Source organism: Schistocerca americana, chromosome 1 (genome assembly GCF_021461395.2).
Source record: "Schistocerca americana isolate TAMUIC-IGC-003095 chromosome 1, iqSchAmer2.1, whole genome shotgun sequence".
NCBI classification, from domain to species: domain Eukaryota; kingdom Metazoa; phylum Arthropoda; class Insecta; order Orthoptera; family Acrididae; genus Schistocerca; species Schistocerca americana.
This window is the reverse complement of record NC_060119.1, coordinates 1,157,011,031-1,157,035,306: the sequence shown is the minus strand read 5'-3', so window position 1 is coordinate 1,157,035,306 and position 24,276 is coordinate 1,157,011,031. Positions and strand designations below refer to the sequence as shown.

General features: G+C 39.1%; 1 protein-coding gene across 1 annotated transcript in view; it reads left to right on the top strand.

The window, feature by feature from the left end:
- LOC124597599 (mite allergen Der f 3-like) overlaps positions 1-24,276 on the top strand; it is a 112,944-nt gene that overhangs the window by 54,390 nt on the left and 34,278 nt on the right. Inside the window, exons 4-5 of the mRNA XM_047135947.1 lie at positions 2,133-2,268; positions 18,259-18,375. Coding sequence (XP_046991903.1) covers positions 2,133-2,268; positions 18,259-18,375 — 253 coding nt within the window. The remainder of the gene's footprint in view (positions 1-2,132; positions 2,269-18,258; positions 18,376-24,276) is intronic.

Below are 24,276 nucleotides of genomic sequence, written 5' to 3'. Positions count from 1 at the left end.
AAGACATGAGAATGTCTGCTTTGAGGTCCTTTAAAGCAGTCAACAAGTTTTTCAGCAACTAAAAAGGCCCTAATTACGAGGACATAGTAAGAAGAAGAGGAAAGATTATGATTTAGGGTTACATTGACAGCGAGGTCATTAGATACGAGTGAAGAATGAGGAACAAAATCGGCCACGTCCTGTCAAAGGAACTATTCCGGCGTTTAAGGTAATCGCGGAAAATCTACATAAGGATTCCCGGACGCGGGTTTGATCCGTCGTCCTGCTGAAAGGCTGTCCAGGGTGGTAGCCAGTGCGCCACCTTCCTCGGTGAGAATATAGTAAAAAAACCTGCTGGATAACTGCAAAGTGCTGGGTGCCTCAAAGAGCTGCGTTTCCTGGACTCCCAGGTCAGCTTTTCCAATACAGTCCATGTACTGTGAGTGAGAGACAGAGCGAATGGTTCCATGAAAACACTAAAGAAATGAAACAGATCTTCCTGGCCCGTTGGGATGACGGCATGACATATGACTATTGAAGACTGCTACACAGACAGTATCCTCAGGCGCCGGCCGTGGTGGCCGAGCGATTCTAGGCACTTCAGTCCGGAACCGCGCGACTGCTACGGTCGCAGGTTCGAATCCTGTCCCGGGCACGGATGTGTGTGGTGTCCTTAGGTTAATTAGGTTTACGTAGTTTTAAGTTCTAGGGGACTAATGCCCTAAGATGTTAAGTCCCATAGTTCTCAGAGCTATTTGAACCATTTATCCTCAGGCAGAAAGAAAGGAAAAGTTCGAAATAGAGACATTCTTCTTAGAACTGAAGAATGATACTTCTTTATAATCTTAGGAGTACCTTACATTATAACGGTTTTTAAATATCTTTTTTGATGTACGCGTTTTTTGTATAAATTCTGTGGTTCTTCAACATCACTTTGTAAAAAAGAAGAATCTTATGTTGTTGACCTACCTGCCCGATTAAAGGATCTGACATTCCACGCTCCCATCCGTAGAACGCCAGTTTTCTTTCTCCTGATAACGACGTCGTCCTGAGTAGTCCCCGCCCGGAGATCCAAATGGGGGACTATTTTACCTCTGGAATATTTTACCCAAGAGGACGCTATCATCATTTAACCGTACAGTAAAGCTGCATGCCCTCGGAAAAGTTACTGCTGTAGTTTCCCCTTGCTTTCAGCCGTTCGCAGTACCAGCACAGCAAGGCCGTTTTGGTTAGTGTTGCAAGGCCAGATCAGTCAATCATCCAGACTGTTGCCCCCTGCAACTACTGAAAAGGCTGCTGCCCCTCTTCAGGAACAATACGTTTGTCTGGCCTCTCAACAGACACCCCTCCGTTGTGGTTGCACCTACGGTACGGCTATCTGTATCGCTGAGGCACGAAAGCCTTCCCACCAACGGCAAGGTCTATGGTTCATGGGGGGGTTTCTGAACTTAGCATATGAAAAATATTACGATTAATTAAAAGAATTAAAGGATTGCTAAGTATATATCTGTAAATTTGTCAAAGGCTGTCTGAGACAGGGAGTGGTTTGTGAGGTGTATGAGCTGGATTTTTGCTAGTCCTTGCGGTGCCATTGCAGATGATCAGAGTCGTCAAGAAAGCTCAAAGACAAAGACGTTGTGCTACTACGGTTTCACTTCTCTAGTTTCCAAAATATCGTTGTGCTTGTTACTAATAGTTTATTTTCTCGTATGTGAACCTATGGAGAATAGAATACAGAAACACCTCCTTCCAAGAATGGAGGGCTTTGCTTCAGATTTAGCAGTTTATAAATCCAACCGCAATAATGAAAACTGTCAATCAGTTTTTCATTTGTTTGCAAGTTGAACAATTGATCCATTATAAGTGACAAGGTCAATATCAATAGTCGCAGGAATGTAAAGGCATAGTACCTCGAATAGAACCTTGCCTAGTAAATGTCTATGTCGTTCAAAGGAAGTGTCGAGCTACGGATTACTTTAATTTTACTGACTTTTTATGTAATACATTTTCATTAAATCCTGTACGTTTTATAATCCGATAACACATCTCACTAAGCGCAGTCTAAGTGAAAATAGCTCTGTCTAACTGTAACAAGTTACACGTAGTTCTCTTCTGCAGAGATGTGACGCACTCTTCATTTCTTTTGTCAGCAGCGACGACACGTACGAGGTGCTAGCTGGTACCAACACCCTCAGTGAAGGCGGCACCCGACACACGGTGACATTCATAAGCTCTCATGAGGGTTATGACGCCAGTGATTCCTGGGTCAACGACATCGCCGTGCTCAAGGTCAGTATTGCTAGTATTTCGTAACGTGGATTCGTATCGAGAGAGTCCAATAATAATCGATAATATTTCAACTGCACTGAATCTTTGAAATGAGAAGCAAAACGGTGAAATCTAAGAAGATGTCTGTGGCCCGCCAGTGGAGACAACAGAAAGAAGAACGGTGAAACTACTGAAAAGACTCCAGAAGTTTTAGTGTAGTAGGAGACAGCCGCGAACAGGGTTGAAAGCATACCAAAATAATGTTACTTTCAATAACATCGATGCAATTCTCCTTCCAAAAACATGAATTCACGTTTTCCGAACTCGATATCCAGAAACTGTCCGCAAAGTAGGTCAAAGTGAGAGAATCCGTATTTCAGGTACCTAGGTGAGATTATCGAATCTACTGACAGGGAAAATTCACCTACAGAAATTCAAGAGAGCCTATGGAAGAACTCCCTGTATCTACGAATAAAAATATCTTCTGACGCAAACAAACATCAGACACTACAACACTGTCATAAAACCAGCAGCCCTTTATGCAAGCGAAAATCCCATACTTCAGATAAAAGGAGACGTGCAAAACATCCTAAAAGAGGAACTCAAGATTACGAGAAAGGTTCTCTGTAGAAACGGAAAGGAAGATAGCTACAGTCTAAATTTCCAGTGAACAAAAGAAAAATTATCCAACCTTGTGGTACATGTTCGAAAAATAAGATTAAAAAGTAGTGGACATCTCATCTGCAAGATTTAAAATTTTAACATGACCGAAACGACTGTAATTTTCTTCCTGGATTCAATTTTTTTTTTGTTTTTGTAGTCAGAAACTCATATAGCAAAAAAAAAAAAAAAAAATGGAAAGTTCTGTCGGAGAACGAAACTGTGAAAAAATGGGAACGTCCTAACCGCCGTCTGCTTCACGTCTGCTGTGCAGCGAGCTACCTTAATTTAAGTATTAACTGTATTTTTCTTACTTGTCACTTCTTCTTCCGTGTGTTTTTGCTTTTAGGAAGCTTTAATTGTCGAGTGCTATTAATAGTGTTCCATAGATTTCGTGTTTGTTTTGAATACAGCCAGAGAGAGTCCCTTTAGTCAACCATAGTGCCAGTAGTGCTAGTGTTTGTTTTCAATACAGTCCAGAGACAGGTAGTGCTATTTTCATTGTTTTCTACAAGAAGTGGCTAGCAATCACAGTTTAGTCAATAATCAGCCGCCTTTATTGAATTAGCAGACTAGTTAAAAGTTGATTAAGTCTCTTCAGTAAATTGATTCCTTAGGATGGATCGTCGAAGTGTAGCGGCAGTGGGGAGTCTGGTGCGTCGCAAGGTACACCCCAGGTGTTACATGCTTCACCCACTGTCCCTGCTGTCGAGACATCTTCGCTGGTACCAGGCGCGGTTGGGCTACCCCCTCCCCAAGGGAAGTGGCGGGTTCAGTGGCGTTCGCGGCGCACGAGGCGGAGGGTAAATGTCGAGGCTGTCCGTGTGGCATCGCCCGCTCTGCCTGTGAGTGGACATGTGGCTGCTCCTTCAGCAAGGTCCGAGCAGGCACACGGGGGGAGGGGTTTATTAGTTATTGGGTGCTCCAACGTTAGGCAGGTGATGGAGCCCCTTAGGGAAATAGCGGAAAGGTCGGGGAAGAAGGCCAGTGTTCACTCTGTCTGCTTGCCGGGGGGTCTCAATCGAGATGTGGAGGAGGCCCTACCGGCGGCGATAGAGAGCACTGGGTGCACCCGACTGCAAATTGTTGCTCATGTCGGCACCAATGACTCCTGCCGTCTGGGTTCAGAGGTCATCCTCAGTTCGTACAGGGGGTTGGCGGAATTGGTGAAGGCGGAAAGCCTCGCACGCGGGGTGGAATCAGAGCTAACTATTTGTAGTATCGTTCCCAGAACCGATCGCGGTCCTCTGGTTTGGAGCCGAGTCGAAGGCTTAAACCAGAGGCTCAGACGATTCTGCGGAGATCTGGGGTGCAAATTTCTCGACCTCCGCTATCGGGTGGAGAAATGTAGAGTCCCCCTGAATAGGTCAGGCGTGCACTACACGCCGGAAGCGGCTACAATGGTAGCGGAGTACTTGTGGAGTGCACATGGGGGTTTTTTAGGTTAGAGAATTCCCTCCCCAGGCCCGACAAGACGCCTCCTGAGACGCGGAAAGGTAGGAGTAGGCAAAATGCAACAGGGAATAACAATATTAATGTGCTAATAGTAAACTGCAGGAGCGTCTATAGAAAGGTCCCAGAACTGCTCTCATTACTAACGGTCGCAACGCCCATATAGTACTAGGGACAGAAAGTTGGCTGAAACCAGACGTAAACAGTAATGAAATCCTAAACTCAGATTGGTATGTATACCGCAGAGACAGGGTGGACAGTGCAGAGGGAGGCGTGTTTATAGCGATAAGAAGTGCAATAGTATCGAAGGAAATTGACGGAGATCCGAAATGTGAAATGATTTGGGTGAAGGTCACGGTTAAAGCAGGCTCAGACATAGTAATTGGATGTCTCTATTGGCCCCCGGGCTCAGCAGCTGTTGTGGCTGAGCACCTGAAGGATAATTTGGAAAATATTTCGAGTAGATTTCCCTACCATGTTATAGTTCTGGGTGGAGATTTTAATTTGCCGGATATAGACTGGGAGACTCAAACGTTCATAACAGGTGGCAGGGACAAAGAATTCAGCGAAATTTTTTAAAGTGCTTTACCTGAAAACTACCTTGAGCAGTTAAACAGAGAACCGTCTCGTGGCGATAACATATTAGACCTTCTGGTGACAAACGGGCCCGAACTATTTGAAACAGTTAATGCAGAACAGGGAATCAATGATCATAAAGCGGTTACTGCATCGATGATTTCAGCCGTAAATAGAAATATTATGAAAGGTAGGAAGATTTTTCTGTTTAGCAAAAGTGACAAAAAGCAGATTACAGAGTACCTGACGGCTCAACACAAAAGTATTGTCTCAAGTACAGATAGTGTTGAGGATCAGTGGACAAAGTTCAAAACCATGGTACAATATGCGTTAGATGAGTATGTGCCAAGCAAGATCGTAAGAGATGGAAAAGAGCCACCATGGTACAACAACCGAGTTAGGAAACTGCTGCGGAAGCAAAGGGAACTTCACAGGAAACATAAACATAGCCATAGCCAAAGCCTTGCAGACAAACAAAAATTACGCGAAGTGAAATGTAGTGTGAGGAGGACTATGGGAGAGGCGTTCAATGAATTCGAAAGTAAAGTTCTATGTACTGACTTGGCAGAAAATCCTAAGAAATTTTGGTCTTATGTCAAAGCGGTAGGTGGATCAAAACAAAATGTCCAGACACTCTGTGACCAAAATGGTACTGAAACAGAGGATGACAGACTAAAGGCCGAAGTACTAAATGTCTTTTTTCAAAGCTGTTTCACAGTGGAAGACTGCACTGTAGTTCCTTCTCTAGATTGTCGCACAGATGACAAAATGGTAGATATCGAAATAGACGACAGAGGGATAGAGAAACAATTAAAATCGCTCAAAAGAGGAAAGGCCACTGGACCTGATGGGATACCAGTTCGATTTTACACAGAGTACGCGAAGGAACTTGCCCCCCTTCTTGCAGCGGTGTACCGTAGGTCTCTAGAAGAGCGTAGCGTTCCAAAGGATTGGAAAAGGGCACAGGTCATCCCCGTTTTCAAGAAGGGACGTCGAACAGATGTGCAGAACTATAGACCTATATCTCTAACGTCGATCAGTTGTAGAATTTTGGAACACGTATTATGTTCGAGTATAATGACTTTTCTGGAGACTAGAAATCTACTCTGTAGGAATCAGCATGGGTTTCGAAAAAGACGGTCGTGTGAAACCCAGCTCGCGCTATTCGTCCACGAGACTCAGAGGGCCATAGACACGGGTTCGCTGGTAGATGCCGTGTTTCTTGACTTCCGCAAGGCGTTCGATACAGTTCCCCACAGTCGTTTAATGAACAAAGTAAGAGCATATGGACTATCAGACCAGTTGTGTGATTGGATTGAGGAGTTCCTAGATAACAGTACCCAGCATGTCATTCTCAATGGAGAGAAGTCTTCCGAAGTAAGAGTGATTTCAGGTGTGCCGCAGGAGAGTGTCATAGGACCGTTGCTATTCACAATATACATAAATGACCTGGTGGATGACATCGGAAGTTCACTGAGGCTTTTTGCAGATGATGATGTGGTGTATCGAGAGGTTGTAACAATGGAAAATTGTACTGAAATGCAGGAGAAATGCAGGAGGATCTGCAGCGAATTGACGCATGGTGCAGGGAATGGCAATTGAATCTCAATGTAGACAAGTGTAATGTGCTGCGAATACATAGAAAGATAGATCCCTTATCATTTAGCTACAAAATAGCAGGTCAGCAACTGGAAGCAGTTAATTCCATAAATTATTTGGGAGTACGCATTAGGAGTGATTGAAAATGGAATGATCATATAAAGTTGATCGTCGGTAAAGTAGATGCCAGCCTGAGATTCATTGGAAGAATCCTAAGGAAATGCAATCCGAAAACAAAGGAAGTAGGTTACAGTACGCTTGTTCTCCCAGTGCTTGAATACTGCTCAGTAGTGTGAGATCCGTACCAGACAGGGTTCATAGAAGAGATAGAGAAGATCCAACGGAGAGCAGCGCGCTTCGTTACAGGATCATTTAGTAATCGCGAAAGCGTTACGGAGATGACAGATAAACTCCAGTGGAAGAACCTGCAGGAGAGACGCTCAGTAGCTCGGTACGGGCTTTTGTTGAAGTTTCGAGAACATGCCTTGACCGAAGAGTCAAGCAGTATATCGCTCCCTCCTACGTATATCTCGCGAAGAGACCATGAGGATAAAATCAGAGAGATTAGAGCCCACACAGAAGCATACCGACAATCCTTCTTTCCACGAACAATACGAGACTGGAATAGAAGGGAGAACCGATAGAGGTACTCAGGGTACCCTCCGCCACGCACCGTCAGGTGGCTTGCGGAGTATGGATGTAGATGTAGATGTAGATGTAGACTGAAGAAATTACAGATATATGTGCCTATTTGGAGTCCCATCAACAAAATAGTGACCATTAATACACCTCTTGAAAAGCACGTCCCACACGTTGCCGGACAAAAAGCGTTGTTTTTCCACTTCTCTCGGCGAGCGTGGGTTTCTCAGCTGACCAATAGTTAGTATTACGAAGGCTGATTTGTCTATGGTTGGTAAACGATGCATCATCCTGTTCGGTTCTCTCTTTAAAATTTTTAGCTTTTAGTGCGCAACATTAACTCAGCAATCCAACTGGGTATAAGCTTTGTGGGTGTACTCGGTCAGTGAATGTTAGACAATAGGTACAAATCCCTACTGGTGTAAATACGTTTGATATGCTAAAGGCACAAATCAGGGGACCTTTATTATTATTAACGTTAAGGATTGATGGTCAGTTTTCTCCTTAATCATCAATATGCACTATCTGATCAAAACTACCTGGACAACTATTAACGTACACTAATGTACGGTGTATTCAAAAATATTCACTATTCACCGTTATGACGGCTTGAACTTTGCGGAAGACCTTTTCAATGAGATGTCTTAATGTCTATGAAGCGATGGCAGCCCATATTTCCTCAAGTAGTGAAGCTGTACGCTGAGAATAAACGTGTTCCATTACTTCATGTAGGGACTATGGGCAGGCCTGTCCGTGCATTGTCGTGCTGAAATAAACAATCATCATCCCTGAGATGTTCCTCTGCACTCAACAATGCTGCAACATGTGTTCATATCGCCCTGCATTTAGTTTCTTCTTAAATTTAATAAGTAGAACATATACTAACAACGAAAAATACTCCTGCACCATGCACCAAGTCCTTTACACTTCACTGTTGGCACCGCACACGGTGACAGATAAAGGCCTCTCGGTATTCACTAAACCGAAACCCATCGATCAGATTGACACAGGGCACAGGTGGTTCATCACTACAACTCGCTCATTTTCAGTCTTCCACTCAGGAGTGGAGTCCCCCGTTACGCTACCTGAAGTTTCACTTAGCACTGGCTACAGAAACACATGGCTTGTGAGGAGCTACTCGGCTTTTGAAACTCATTCATTTTAACTTTCTATGCATCGTCATTGAGCTAGTCGGACTGCTGGTAGGACTTTGGAACTCACTGGTTATTCCTTTCGCTGATTTCACGCTATTTTTTGTAGAGGTTGTTACTAATGTTTACATGAAAGTTATTCTGCTCTTAGAATGTGAAATATGCTGTTTTTTCAAGGGTCCTCCAGAACAGAATTTCATCACGTATTTTATAAAATTTTGAAAAGTAATTGTTCATCTTTACCCCCAAATTTTGCTCTACTGATTTACATATATCATCCATATTTTGCTACTTCTTCCTGTTCTTGTATACAACTATAATTTTCTTTCCATCAGGGGTTCCTTTCCAAATTTATACGAGAGGATATTCTTCCATATCGTCCCCATCCTCTCTGACTGGTAATCTGGGCGATGTATCTAATCCCTTATTATGAATTCCTTAAATACATTTGATCTCAGGGTTAAACTGTTGCAGGTACAGTGTCCACTGCGTTAGTTATGCGTTCCTTTAATATATTTGATCTGAAATTGAAACTGTTGTGGGTACAGTGACCACTGTGTTAGTCTCCCATGAGCTAATCTGAATTTCTTCAGGAACAGTAACGCTCAGTGGTCAGTGGTCATATGTCATATGCCCTTACAGATATATTCTGAGATTTTGGAAGCCCAAAGCTAAGGCCTTGCACTCTGAGACACTATAATTATTTGCATTCCAAGTCAAAGTGTAATTTGCGAATGCAATTGACTGAATATTCTCAACACCAAAAAGCCTCACTCCTAAACTGTGCCCACTCATGTCTGACTCATACAGAAGGGCCTGCTCCACCTTGGGTGATATAATATTCCATCTTCACTAAATGCTTCCTTCAAATGCTCCCTGAAATTTTTCATTCCATTCATGTGTTCCGTTTGGACTCAGTAATAGGTTCATATTTGGATCATGGAATAGTTGCTCTGGAGCCAAATTTCTATAAAACCTACAGATCTCTAAAATGACTTCAGCTGTTTTCTATTCCTTGGTTTGGAACATCCTTTCATGGCCTCTATTATTTTGGCAGGCATGATACCTTCAGTTACCAGAACTTGAAATTTGGCAGTGGTATGTCATCTCACTGTAAACATTCATTTCAGAGTTACTAAGTTTGCCATTATCACAGTAGTGGTACGTGAGATTGGTGAAAGCCATACTATGATCTGGGGTTGCAATCACAAGATATTTAAATTTTGATTGAGTGTAATAATCAGAACTGATAGTAGCTGGCAGGGACAACGAGGAGCCATGATTGCCCAGTAGTGAGAAGATATGCACAAAAAAGTGAGACATCATGGCTGGTGTTCTAAGTGCACTGCCGAGAACTTTGGAGGAAAAAGGTCAAATGTGTGTGAAATCTTATGGGACTTAACTGCTAAGGTCATCAGTCCTTCAGCTTACACACTATTTAACTTAAATTATCCTAAGGACAAACACACACACCCATGCCCGAGGGAGGACTCGAACCTGCGTCGGGACCAGCCACAGTCCATAACTGCTGCGCCCCAGACCACTCGGCTAATCCTGCACAGCAACTTTGGAGGACTGATGAAGAATACCAACAAGGGAAAAAATATTAAAAAAACCATAGTTTACAGGGACAGACTTTCCCTCAGCTACAACCACGTGAAAAAGTTCAAAGCATGCACCATAGAAAAAATAGTCTAACATAAAATAATTTATTGTTCGAGTTGATAGGTAAGCATAATTATTTCATGTAATATTCTGAGAGTGTCTCGACGGAGCAATTGAATTAACTCATTATATTATGAGAAATATTCACACTTTGATTGATGATATTTTGATTGAGACTTAGGTGACAACAGATAATGAGCAAAGCATTTGCCATACAATAAACCATCACTCCAACTCATGGCAGTAAGTGGGACAATATGGACTACCCAGTTGTTTACTGCCTCAGTCTTGTGACTATATTGGCACTGACACTTCCTGGTCTCAATGGCGCGTTTACACCATTTTGTGTCTTTGAAAATATTGTGTTATTTATTGTCAGCAGAACTCAAACAATCCTGGGAGAGTGGCTGTAAGTCCTGCATTGTCGTGTTAGAATAATTCATCACTCGAGTACATATGTTGGAGTACAGAGAGTGAATAACTGCTATAAAAGTAATGGCAGTGAGGTTAACAGACCGAGGAAATCGACGTCGAGGGCACAAGTGGTTCAAGTGGCTCTAAGCGCTATGGGACTTAACATCTAAGGTCATCAGTCCCCTAGACTTAGAACTACTTAAACCTAACTAACCTAAGGACATCACACGCATCCATGCCCGAGGCAGGATTCGAACCTGCGATCGTAGCAGTCGCGCAGTTCTGGACTGAAGCGACTAGAAGCGTTCGGCCACAGCGGCCGGCTTTGAGGACACAGTACCAAGAGTTAGGCCTTTACTACAACTCTATAACATATTTTGGTTAGGGTTGTACCTTTACTTCTTTTTGATGTAAGCCAATGTATTTTGTTCAGATTAGTAATGAAAGGAGATAAGACCAATTATTTTCTATCATGAGAGGATTTAACATGATCCACACTCACCTGAAATTTAAATTCCCCGTTCATAAATTCCGATTTCTTGCAGTCTCAGTGTCACACCTTCCTTCCTTAATGGTTGAAACACCTCCACAATGCTTCCTCCAGTTAGATGTGGCAGTAAGTAAGTCATCAACATACACAGTAATTTCTGTACCCAACTTAGGCCCAAGTACTCTGGGTAATGCACCATTGGGTAACCCAAATGCCAATACATTGAATTGTTAGGTCTTGTCCCAAAGAAAAATGTGGTGTACCTTCTATATGCTTCACCAGTTTTCCAATGAACAGCAGTCAAATCCAGGTTTGTTAAACATTTTACAAATTCATATTTCTGAAGAATCTCATCCATGTTCTCAGTTCCACTCTTTGTTTTGCTACAATTGTGTTCAATTTCCTTGCATTTTTCATTACACATACTGCGTGATCCTGTTTCGTAACCACCAATGAATTACATATTCATTAGTACCTCTCTCTATTACACTCCAACTCAAAAATCTCTTAATTCCCTATTCTAAAGACCCCCTTCCTTTGATCAATGTAGGACACTGTTTTCTAGCAAATGGTTCATGTGGTATTACATCAAACATGCGCTCAAAACTCTTAACTTTTCCTGATTTCTTTGAAAATACTTCTGTATTCACCAATAGCACTTCTCTCAACTCTTGCCTCTGACACTGACTTATATCTTGCACTTAACTATTCTTTCCAACACTTCATGTATCACTTGACCTATTTTTCTGGAATCCCTGGCCCATTCTTATCTTCTTCCCCTACTTCTCCTTCTACAGACATGGTCGACACTTTTCATATACCTATAGTATTGTTTCAAGCCATTAACATTACGACCAATTGTTTGTTGGCCCACCTGTATTCTGCTTTCATGATCAGAATATATACTGTAGTTCACAGTCTATATAAGTACTACAATCTTTGAACAAGTCCATCCCAATAATTACGTGTACATATAGGTCAAGGATTACAAAAATATATCTACTGCTCAAACATCATCAATCTGCAGCTTGATTATCAATTGGCTCTTAATAATTTTCCCTACAAATTTCAACCCTAGTACTGACATAGCCATTACTTGTTCTTCTTGCTTTATCATCTCACAAAATGACTCTGAAATAGCACAGATCTGCTTTCCCATGTCTAGTAAAGCTCATTCTCCGATCCCATATACCTCTACAAGCACTAAAGGTTGTTGTCTACCATCATTACCATCACCACTGCGATTCCTCTTCTAAAGATCGTCTTCATTTCCCTCCTGTCCTGAGTCTACTTCTCTAAATTTTCCTCCACCCATTCAGCACCAACTTCATGTAGTTTCCTCTCAGGCACATCATTGTTTTCTATAATCTTTTCACCAACTTGTAAAAGGGACAGCTTAATTCCTTATTCCTTATCTAGTTCTTCATTACCATTTTCCACACTCTATAATGGATACATATTGTTAATGACAATCAACTTCTTATCTCACAAGGCACTTTCACGTACATCTTCTCCCTTAAATACATGTACCTCAGATTCCACTCTATCAGATTCGCTCTCAGTGCTATTATCGTAACTGCTATAGCACTCACTATATTCCCCACTGCTCATTCCATTTCTGTCTCCCCCACTTAATATTAGTCAATATTTTCTGCTGGGCACCTTCATAATCTTGCAGCCTCTTGTGGGTCAGATACACTACATCAACATATTGCTTTCTCATCTCTATCCCGTTTTGCGTACCAGCCCTGACTAGCACCTTATATTTTGGTTATTGAATAAACAAACCTACAGGCACTTTTCAACTCCAGATTTTCTTTCATCATTCTTATTATAATTTGAAATTAGGCAATCAGACCTTTTGTTCCCAAATCATTCACAGTTATTCAAGTTAGAGCCTCTTTATTACATACCTTGCCTTTTACAGATGGAACTATGTAATCATGTGAAGACTCAGTATGATGATAATCCTGACAGCAAACTTATCATTCCCGATCAAATGTGACAAGGCATACCATCACTGTTGTGGCATGTTGTTTCCTATTTGAGTACCTGATCTCCTGTGGTTGTAGTAATATTCATAAAATTACCACAACCTCTCCCTCATCTCATTCTTTATGAACTCATATGATCCACAGATATTCTATCCTCCTGTGAAACTTAATTATATCTGGAATTATAATCTCTTTGCCACTCATCGATTTCTCCTACTCCTTCCAAAAATTCTCCTAGATTATGGTTACTATCTATCAGACTTGCTCTCTTGTTATAGGGTACTTTTTCTATAAATAAATTTATGCTATCCTTTCCTGTCCAAGAATGGTACAAGAGTATTAGTTTTCTGGTCTGTTCTTCACAATTTTCAAATGGTTCAAATGACTGAGCACCATGGGACTTAACATCTGTGGTCATCAGTCCCCTGGAACTTAGAACTACTTAAACCTAACTAACCTAAGGACATCACACACATCCATGCCTGAGGCAGGATTCGAACCTGCAACCAGAGCAGCAACGCGGTTCCAGACTGAAGCGCCTAGAACTGCATGGCCACACCGGACCAGCTCACAATTTTCCTTTAGGACTTTTCCTGACTGATTGCAATATGTTTCCTTTTTACAGCTTCTGTTACTTCTTCTTACTTGACTTTGGAACAGCACCTACCAAAAAACTTTTTGCAAAAGTTTTAAAATGTACAATCCTTTCTGGAATATCTGCACCCCAGTCTAAACTTTCCCTTTTAAGTAATATACTTGTTCGCCTAAACTTATCCTCCTCTGACCAGCCTGCATTGAATTGCTTTTATAAACTATTTGTCAAAGGCATTGGATGAAATGACACATGTAGCTCAAAACTGATGTTACTGAAACTGTTCCTGTCTTTTATGTGTTTTATCATAGACGGAATTGCAATATTTCCTTCCCAAACTTTCTTTTCAGGTAACTTCATTCTGTCCTATTTTTTCATCTTCTCTCTAGCTTCTTTGTTGAACGCTTGAAAAATCGACCATAATAAATTTTAACCTCATGCCTGCCTTTCCTACATTAACTGACTTGGTCTTCAACAATTTTGTCCAAGTCTTGCATCTGTGCGTCAGCTCTCAGTTCTAATGAACTTGTTTGTCCTCGGTATAACCTATACCCCTCACATCTTTTTGAAAGTTAAGACTTCCACTTTAAATATTTCAAGGTTTCTTGAATCTTTCAAACTCTTTCTTTGTCTATAACCTAAGCTTTGCCCCTTTATTTTCGATTCCTATCAATTGCTCATATAATGCCTTCATAGATTTATTTTCAGCCTACAATACCTTGATAACTTTCGATTCAGTTATAGATTCAACATCCTTACTTCACCTGCAACTTTAAATTTAACCTCCTGATTCAGATTCAATGCTCTGAATCACATCTCATCATATCACCTGTATTGTTTTTCTCATCAAAATTATTATTGTTACCTGATCCCATTTCTCTTTCCTTCTTGCTACTTGCTTTGTGATACCCTGCTGCTTTATCCCCTACCACTTGAAATCTGTGTCAGCTCTCTTCTCCACTCATAGTAGTTTTGAAAAATCAATGTAAAATCTAACAGGAATATCCACTACAGAATATTTGACATCTGGCCACTAACTACAGGCACAGGACCCTAAAAAACAAAGTTCTGAAGTTCTGTCGTACTCAGCACCACGTACAGTGAAACCAGATCTCGCTCATAATTAATCTTTCTATCAGTAATGTCCATGTTCATGCAAAAAAATCTAACACCATTTTAATTGATCTGTTAAGTAAAAGTCAAATCTGATTGTTAACATTAAAGAATGGGGAAGAATTATAATATTTGATTGTGTTAAGAATTTATCCACTGGTGCCCTCACTTGTAATGGAATAGGTATAGCAGCATGTACATAGCTCACAAGTGCCCAAAATGGCTCTGTAATATTGCAGTTTGGTGAGTTGTTATACGCAAACAAACTTGATTCAGCAGAAAAATATCCGCTGTCTGAACATTCTACCAAAGAAAGTATAGGTACTTTGGTGTATTTGGTCGACCCTAACTGGCCTAATGGCGCCCACTTTACGACGAGAACATGTCAGTAGCACTTCAAATATTGCGTAATCCACTGGAAAATCTGACTAAACGTACCCAAGAGAGTGCAACACATATCGACACTGCCAATACCAGGTTACATATAAGAAGACAAAAAACAAAAAAATTAATAGAACATATCTTCTAGAATAAATTTTTCACGCTTCAGTGGAATGTGTGCTGATATGAAACTTCCTGGGAGATTAAAATCGTGTGCTGGGCCAAGACCCGAACTCGGGACCTTTGCCTTTCGCGGGCAAGTACTCTACTGACTGAGCACCCAAGAACGACTCGCCACCCTTCAGAACAGCTGTACTTCCGCCAGTATTTCATCTCCTGCAATCCCAACTTCACAGAAGCTCACCTGCGAAACTTACGAGACTAGCAAGGATATTGTGAAGAAACGGCTTAGTAATAGCCGGCGGGATGTTTCCAGAACGAAATTTTCACTCTGCAGTGAAGTGTGCGCAGATATGGCTCAAAATGGTTCAAATGGCTCTGAGCACTATGGGACTCAACTGCTGAGGTCGTTAGTCCCCTAGAACTTAGAACTAGTTAAACCTAACTAACCTAAGGACATCACAAACATCCATGCCCAAGGCAGGATTCGAACCTGCGACCGTAGCGGTCTTGCGGTTCCAGACTGCAGCGCCTATAACCGCACGGCCACTTCGGCCGGCGCAGATATGAAACTCAGTGAGTAAAGAAAGCACTTGCTCGCGAAAGACCAATGCCCCAAGACCAGCAGAGACAGGAAGTTTCAGAACATTTCGTAATAGTGTAGGAAGTCAACAAAGTGTAATGCATGCAATTGATAAAGGAATTTAACGAAAACAGATACCATTTGCATTGACATATTTCTGTGGTAAAGCACTGTACAGCGACTTTCGTTTTAGTTCAGTGCTTGAAATTATGGGAAAATTATTTAAATAAATGTGTCACAAAGCAATGTGAGATGGACTACAACAATATGAAAACCAAGAAAATCAGCATATGAACTCATCAAAGCCAAGTTAAGGTTCATGTAATAAATCATTAAACAACATAACTGCGAGAGGAGATTTGTCTAATCATTACAATGTTCAGAGAAAGAAACTTAGCTGTGAGAGAAATGGTGCCTATATGTGCTGGAACGTCGCTGTGAGTTTGCTCTTGAAGACAGTAGTATGAAGGTACAGTAAAAGATAGATATCGTCTTCTTTTTTGTGGAAGCATTGGTGGTCAACGATGCGAAACAAATGTAATCTGTCAATAAAATTCTTCTGAGCTGTTTACCGCATTGTCAATATACAAAACTGTCCGACGTTTTGGCCACTATTGCAAGTGGCCTTCCTATGGGCTATGTGTCGAGCTGATTCGAAACTGTACTGAAAAATGAAATTTTTGGCGCCGGCGCAGAGAGTAACAGCAGTTGTAACCACTGTTCGAAAGTAGTAGCTTTTGTATACTGTATACAGTTCGGAATATATACTCAATATTGAAATCATTTCACTGAATTAATCTGTCCTTTTACAATATTGCTTTTATTCTTCTACCTGATACACTGGTTCATGATAAGAACGAGTAACCCTCATCTCACAAGACTTCGTGAAAACCTGGCGTCATTTTGACGTCAAACCCTGTAACGAAGACGATAAAGGCTGTCAATCGATTTTCCGAATCGCTCAGTTCACAACACATGATGCGACGTTCAAAACAATAACATTTGCCTCGATTAGAGAGGTTACTGAAGAGTACGTTAACACCGAAGTTACATTGATTATAAACTTGTTAAGATCTGCATTCTTGTGGACTACACTGTGGATTAGTGAGAGATTAAAGTGTTTGCAAGAATTGATTCCGAAACTTACTGAAAAGCTGTACCAAATACATTTTCTGATACGTGTTCAACCCTGAATATGAAACGAGTAGCAAAAAACAAGCTGGAGCCAGCGAGCATTGAATCCGTTTAAAGTATTTGTGAAAAATCGTTCATTAAGGTGTCCCAACAAGTTAAGTTAATTTTTGGAACTCTTGAAAACTAATTCTGAAAACTAGTTTCACAAGTTGGACTGCAATTAAAATGGGTGGGTAGCCACTCTAGTAGACAAACATAGTTTTCAGAACATGGGTGTTGGTACATTTTGCTGTAGTGAAATGAAGTAGAACCTCAGATTGATGGCTAATATAATTTAATTGAAGAGAATCTTGTTCGACAAGAAGTGTCCTAAGAGAATTAGCTCATAATGATGTCGAGTTTGCAGGGAACTTGTAAACTGAGTGTTACCCAATAAGAATCATGTTGTCACTGGTACACAGATCATAATACTGTATGTGCTCAATGCTGATATTAGATCACACTGTAAAACTGTCTTTCTAAACTCATTGCTTTCACATTTCTCCGCAATATCTCAGATCACGATAAAAGCCACACCGACACTTCGGAATTTTGTCCCGGCAGTTCGCGATGTGTTTCGAAAATCATCCTGACAATAAACGTGTCTCTGCACTACTCCTGCGTCTTACTCTCTATACCATTGCGTGGAAGATCAATACAGGGAAGAGGAGGAGATTAGTGTTAAACGTCCGTCGACACTGAAGTTGTTAAAGACGGAGCAGAAGCTCGGATTAGGGAAGGATGGAGAAGGAAAGCGGCCATGCCATTTCGAAGGAACCATTCCGGCCTTTCCCTTAAGCGATTTGGGGAAATCACACAAAACCTAAATCAGGATCAGTCTTAGAGAAGTAACATTTGAATACAGTTTATCCACTACTTATCCAGTCCATAGCGAAGGGTAAAAAAGCTGTATGTTGGTGTTATAAACTCGCTATCCATACCGGCGTACGCGTCGACAACCAACCCACGCATAACTGCCGACCACTCTTTGTTGTATCGAAAACCGCTACCTATCGATACACATTCTAGATTCTCGCTCTCACTGAATACCACAGTAAAATTTTGTTAAACATTTTAGAACTGAGACAGATACAAATGATTTTAAAGATAAACGAGTAATAAAAGAAGAGTAAATACTTTAAAACCCTTTAAGTTTCTGACAATTATAAAAGATACACAAACTGTGATGGATTACAGTGTATACAAATAGTCTGTCGTATATTATAGTATATAGCTATACACAAGTATAGCATATAGACATTTATTTCCACAGTCTTATCTTCACAACATAGATTTATGTTACATGTCAGAATATTTTTCTTTTTCAGAGGGTTTTCCTTGCCATTGCAAGCCTTAATTTTATATCTACTCTACTTCCACAGCCGTCAGAAATGTTCATGCCTTTGCAGGTATCCCCAGCTTTCCCAATTGACAGCGTCACAGTGGCGCCAATACAGCTGCCGGAAAAGGATGAGGAGGTTCCAGACAATGCCAACGTCACGACCATCGGCTGGGGAAAACATTGGGTAAGACCCCTCTTTCTATATTGTAATTTCTGAAATCAACTTCCTATAGAGACAAAAACTTTCCACGCTTAAACTGTCACTTGAGGATGTGGTTCCTCAGCTTGAGCTGTATTCTTCTTGCAAAGGGTGTATGCATACTAGCAGCTTGGATTAAGAAAGTCTTTCGACGTTGAGCCACATTCCAACTAACTACCAAGATACAATCAGTCTCACATCTTCTTAGATAAGATTTTGTTTCTAGAAATATTTCACTAATAAAACCCAGCTCTATATACTGGGTGCCGAATGTTCAGCAGAAAAGTGTGCAGTGCAAAGAGGCGTAATAGGACCGTTAGTGATCTCGGTATTTGGAAGGAATTTATTAGAGAGAGCCAGCACTGATATCAGATTATCCACTGACAATGGTGTTGTCTTCAGGAAAATATTGTCATTGGGCGATAGCAGGAAAACGCGGAGAGAAGGTATAAACTACTATGTTGTTAGCAATAGACTGATAATGTTACTCCTGTGAAAGGATTTTAATTTGACTGTACTCATGCTTGATGGAAAGGTATCAGAATGTTTTCGTTTCTCGAAACCTTGCTGTTGAGAGGAAGTAGTAGCAGAACTAAATGAATTTGAACCAAGATTCTATTATTTATATGTAAACTGCAATTACATAAAACACAATGGTCACCAGCCTAATTACGCAAAATTATACCAAGCACTAGCACTGTTCATGAAGAAATTTAACTATTCAGACTGACGTTACTTGATTCTGAAATTCTCATTTTGCAGATAGGATAAACGACAGTAGCACACTTCAGCAACCAATGATACAGTAGTTTGGCAAGAACAACACAAGAGGAATATTAAATGTTTTTGTTACAACATGTATGAAAGAACAAACACAACAGATATATATTATGTAAATTGAGGCTGAATATTATGTAAGTTGAAGCTGAAAGGGGCAGAAAGAAAATCAGAATGCAAGGATCATTGATATCAGATGCATCTATGTTTTACACAGAATCAGCAGCGATGAGTGAAAGCGGAAATGAAATGAGACCTTCAGCACACTATATGTGTGTGGCTCTCATTTTACCTGGCTCCAACAGATAAACCTTTTTATTCAAAAATGTGCAAATATTTATCTATTTTATTCATTACATCAATAAATATGTCAATTAAAACTGATAATTTTAACAGAACATAAACATTAAAAACAGTCCCAAACAAAAAAACCTTTTTTTGAGACTAAATATTAAATATGCAAACTCGTTTTTTTAAATCTAATAAATTTTTTAATATTCATTTTTAAAAACCTAATAGCTTTTTTAGATTTAAAAAACTAACAATTTTTTTATTTTTTAAATCTGTCACATCCTGGCACAGCCTCACTATACCAGAATGAAGTAAGTGCAAACTGCGTAGCGCAATCGGGACGTTAACGACAATGGGTTGGTTATAAATAGCTATCAACCTTTATATCAGAGATGAGAGGGAGAGAATCTCCTTGATTTGAAGCAAATCAGTTTCCTGAAAATAGGTTACAGAATTGCAATAGGCCGAAAAGATTGCTTGGTTTCTATCAAGTTTATTCTCACATATACTTATGTGAGGTGTTGGACCATAAACCCCTTAGTAAGATTCAGTCTATTTATTTGGACTTGCTACTTCAAAGCTAATCGCCGGAACATATAAGAAACAAGTACAAAGCAATCACTTGTTCTTGGTTACCACTGAAATCTCTCTAGGTAATTGAGACAAAAACTGACAACCTCTGTTCAACACTATTCCAATGAAACTCTAAAAATCCTACTTGACCTGCAGTTCCTGAGTGTCACCCAGAGTGTATCACCGTCTTCTCATAGTTGAAGTCTTTATCAGCTGTATCAGTTGCTATGGGCCTACTCTGCCCCACTGGCGTCCCGCTGCAGTATCTCCAAACTGCCAGCACTGGCTCTGAATCTGCATCTGAATCTCTGCTTCTAGCTATTCAACTGGCTGGCCTTTTATTTCGTTTCTTATGTACTTGGGTGCACATGAGTTAATTTGTTTCACACGACCCTTTCATTTCTAAGTGATTGGATTGCACAAGAATGCCTAGGGTTCCACATGACACTCTCGTCTCTAATTGGATGGATTGTGCAAGAATGAATTCAGTTCCACATGGCACTTTCGTTTCTAGCTGCACATAACTTAATTTGGTTCCACACAAGTCTTTTCTGCACGTGACTGACACTCTCTCTTGCTGTATTATTGTCCTGGTGTTTGCGTCTTCGATTGCCCAAGTTTGAGTCATGATGCTTCCTCTGGCAGGAAGTCAAACACTAAGTTATTTGACCAACAAGCCATACTTGGCAGCCTCCACTGCTTATCTTGTCCCTACATCCTGGTGGACTATTTCTTAATGTTGGCTGGCTGTTTGCCTATGGAGCTGGACTCTTATTATGGTCACAAAAGCAAGAATAAAAATTAAAATTTTCTATGGTCACAACAAATCTATAATTTTTAACTTTTAAAATCTAATAGTTTTCATTTTTCGTTTTTAAAAATCAAATACATTTTTATTTTTAAAATCTAGTCCTTTTTCATTTTTCATTTTAACAATCAAATAAAATTTTTCCTTATAAATTCTAACAAAATAATTTTTGCAGTTTCAAGAAATCTAATTTAGAATTATGATCTTTGCTTTTGATGAATTTAAATTTCAGAAAAATATTTTAGTTGCAAGAAATAATAAGCCAAGAGAGGAAAAGTTAAATGATATATTTGCAAATATTGTTTTAAAGCATCTTTAATTATAGAGCATTTGAGCACTGTAGAACATAATAATATTATCGTTAATATCAAAGGAATTGATGGTGAAAATATACATGAATTTGAATTTTATGGTTACAATTAAGATTTGTCAGAAATGTAGGAAGAAATAGAAAAGTTAAATTTCTCTTTTCTACAACATTAAAAGAATTTGTGAAATATCATATAAAAATATGTATTGAACATACAATTTATTTTATTTATGATGATACATTCAAAGAGTTTAACAATGAATAAAGAATATTAAAAGATTATATTTTTGTTTTAATATTATTTTTAAACATCTCTAATTCAATAAACAAAAAATATAAATATTTTAAAAATTCTGAATTAACATTTTCTGTCGAATAGTGTAAGTTAAATTATTTTTTCCATAAAAAAAAGTTAGTGTGAAATTTCAAGTAGCTTAAGGAATTCTATCATGAAAGAAGCAGTTAATTTCACTTTTGTTTCTCGATTTGTACCCATATTTGTCCTTTGAGTAATACAGGTTGTTTGAAAAAGAACTCCTTAGTTTTAAATATGAATGTAATAGGGGAAATTAATGAAAAATTACATCAATGAGTACACTTAACGAAAGGAAATTCCTTCAAGTTTTATTTATTGTTAGTATACGCTAACGTGGGATCCATTTGTTGCCCTACACATGTTGAGACATTATTCCACTTCTCACACCAAACTTATGTCTTTTACGCACAACATCATACACAGTACCTTTAGGCACTCCAAATTGTAGACTTTGCTTGGCCAATGACTTCCTTGGGCTCCAAAACACGAAAACGGATCTGTTCAACAACATCTTCAAAAGTTCTTGGTCTACCTGGCGATTTTTGCTTTTAAAACACTACTGGCTTCCTTGAAATAATTTCGCCAATGATGGATAGTTTTACTGTTGGTGGTTCACCAACATGCTAGTATCTAAAATTACATTGCTCTTTTGAAACTGACACAGTTTTCATGAGCCAAATAACATACTGCACTTTCTATTTCGGAGTACACATTGTTGCTGAGTTGCCCTGCACTGCACTGCACACCCACCTTGACTGTACTGAGGGAATAGAGGAGAAAACCAGCACTGGTATTGTCTCAAGGTTAAGCAGATCTGCCAACTGCAGCAGAGCCAAACTTAGAGAGGTGATGAATCAAACACCAGCAACTAGAATAGTACACATTAAAACTATGGAGTTCTCTTTCAAACATTCTGTATTACAACACAAATATCATAATCCATAATGAAATTATATGGACTTATATGAGTACCCCCTTTTAATTCTGTTAGAAATTTGAAATCATAAAATGATTCATAAGCTTTTGAAGAATTGTTTCGTGGATCTAAGTTCCACATTTCTAGTGGAAAAATTATATTTCTTCCATTTTTAAAATAAATATCTTGCAGTTTAACTTGATCAACTTACTGAAGAAATTCAACCAATTGATTATTTTTTCTTTTTATTTGAAAAAAAAAGACAATAAGATGTATCAAATGTTGTTCAATTATAATGATTTGTTACATCTAATTCGAAGTTACTTGAGCGCTGATAACCCCGCTGTTTAGCGCCCGTAAACCTCAAACACACACACACACACTCGAAGTTACTATTATTATTCAATCTAGCAATTTCTGTAGTTTGTAATTCAAAGAAAGATATTGGTATTTAGGAGTTTTTAGTCTTTCTTATACTAATTCTAGTTGATAATCATGTTCATATTTGATGATAGAGATTCTAATTTCCATATTTTCAGTGTTTCCTTCTTTTGGTAATGAAACTTTTAATTCAACTCCAGTATAATTTTTATTGGCCCATCTCAAAATTTTTCCAGCACTAGAGCTTAAGGAAAATTGGCAAATGGTTCAAATTCCTCTGAGCACTATGGGACTTAACATCTGAGGTCACCAGTCCCCTAGAACTTAGAACTACATAAACCTAACTAACCTAAAGACATCACACACATCCATGCCCAACACAGGCTTCGAACCTGTGACCGTAGCAGTAGCGCAGTTTTGGACTGAAGCACCTTGATACACTCGTCCACCATGGCCAGCTGAAAATTGACAGTTAAATCTCCTTTCCACATAATATCTTTAAAAACCGCCAGATACTTCTGATGGATAAAGTACATCACCTAGTAGTATACATTACAGGAAACTCACCTTGTGAGTTAAGTGCTAATCCCCAACCATTATCATCTAGGCCTATCCTAATTTTAGTTTTTCAGACAATATTCCTCTGTTGCTGCTAATTTTTCACCAAATGAGGCATATTCAGCATGTGTTCTTTCTTTTGCAGTTAACTGAAGTTCTATACTTACTTCATGTTTCTTTTCTAGATCTTTATTGTCTCTATATGCAATATTATATTTTTCACAAGCTTCACCTAAAGGAATGATTCCTTAATCAGCTCTAGATAACATTATGTCTAATGTGATTCTTGGACCACAAAGATTATAACCAGGAAGACACATTTCAAAAGTAATTTATTAATTATAGTATTAATGAGCACTTTTCCATATTTTTGTCATTTCCAAAATGTGGGAGGTAAATTATTCAAAAATCTGGTTAAATAAGTTGGTATTAAAACATCTCATTACATAAGTCATAGCTTTTGGATTATTAATAACAAAATCACTAAATTAAATGTTAACATTTTTGTTATTCCAAATTTTTCTTTGCAATAGTTGTTGTTTCCAGCTAATATTCCTCCATGAATAATTGCTTATATAGCAATCAAATCTCCAACATCATTCATCCAAATGTATTTAATTGGTTTTACCATATATTCTTACCTATTATTTCATCTTCACTAGAATTTAAAATTACTGGAAATTTTTTTTTGAAATATATACATAGAGAATTTCTTTCATCAAATATTTATATTCTTTACCTTTACTCGATTTTATTTTATTTCTATTATAATCAGAATATAATTCTCCTGAGTGATATAATATACTTAATTTGATATATCAACAGTATCAAATTCTTTATTGATATCATAGATAGTAATCTGTTTTTCAGTTAAAAGTTTCATTAATCCATCTGTTACTTTATATGGTTATCACCAACTGCTAATTTATCAGAATCGAATGTTACAGGTATTTTAC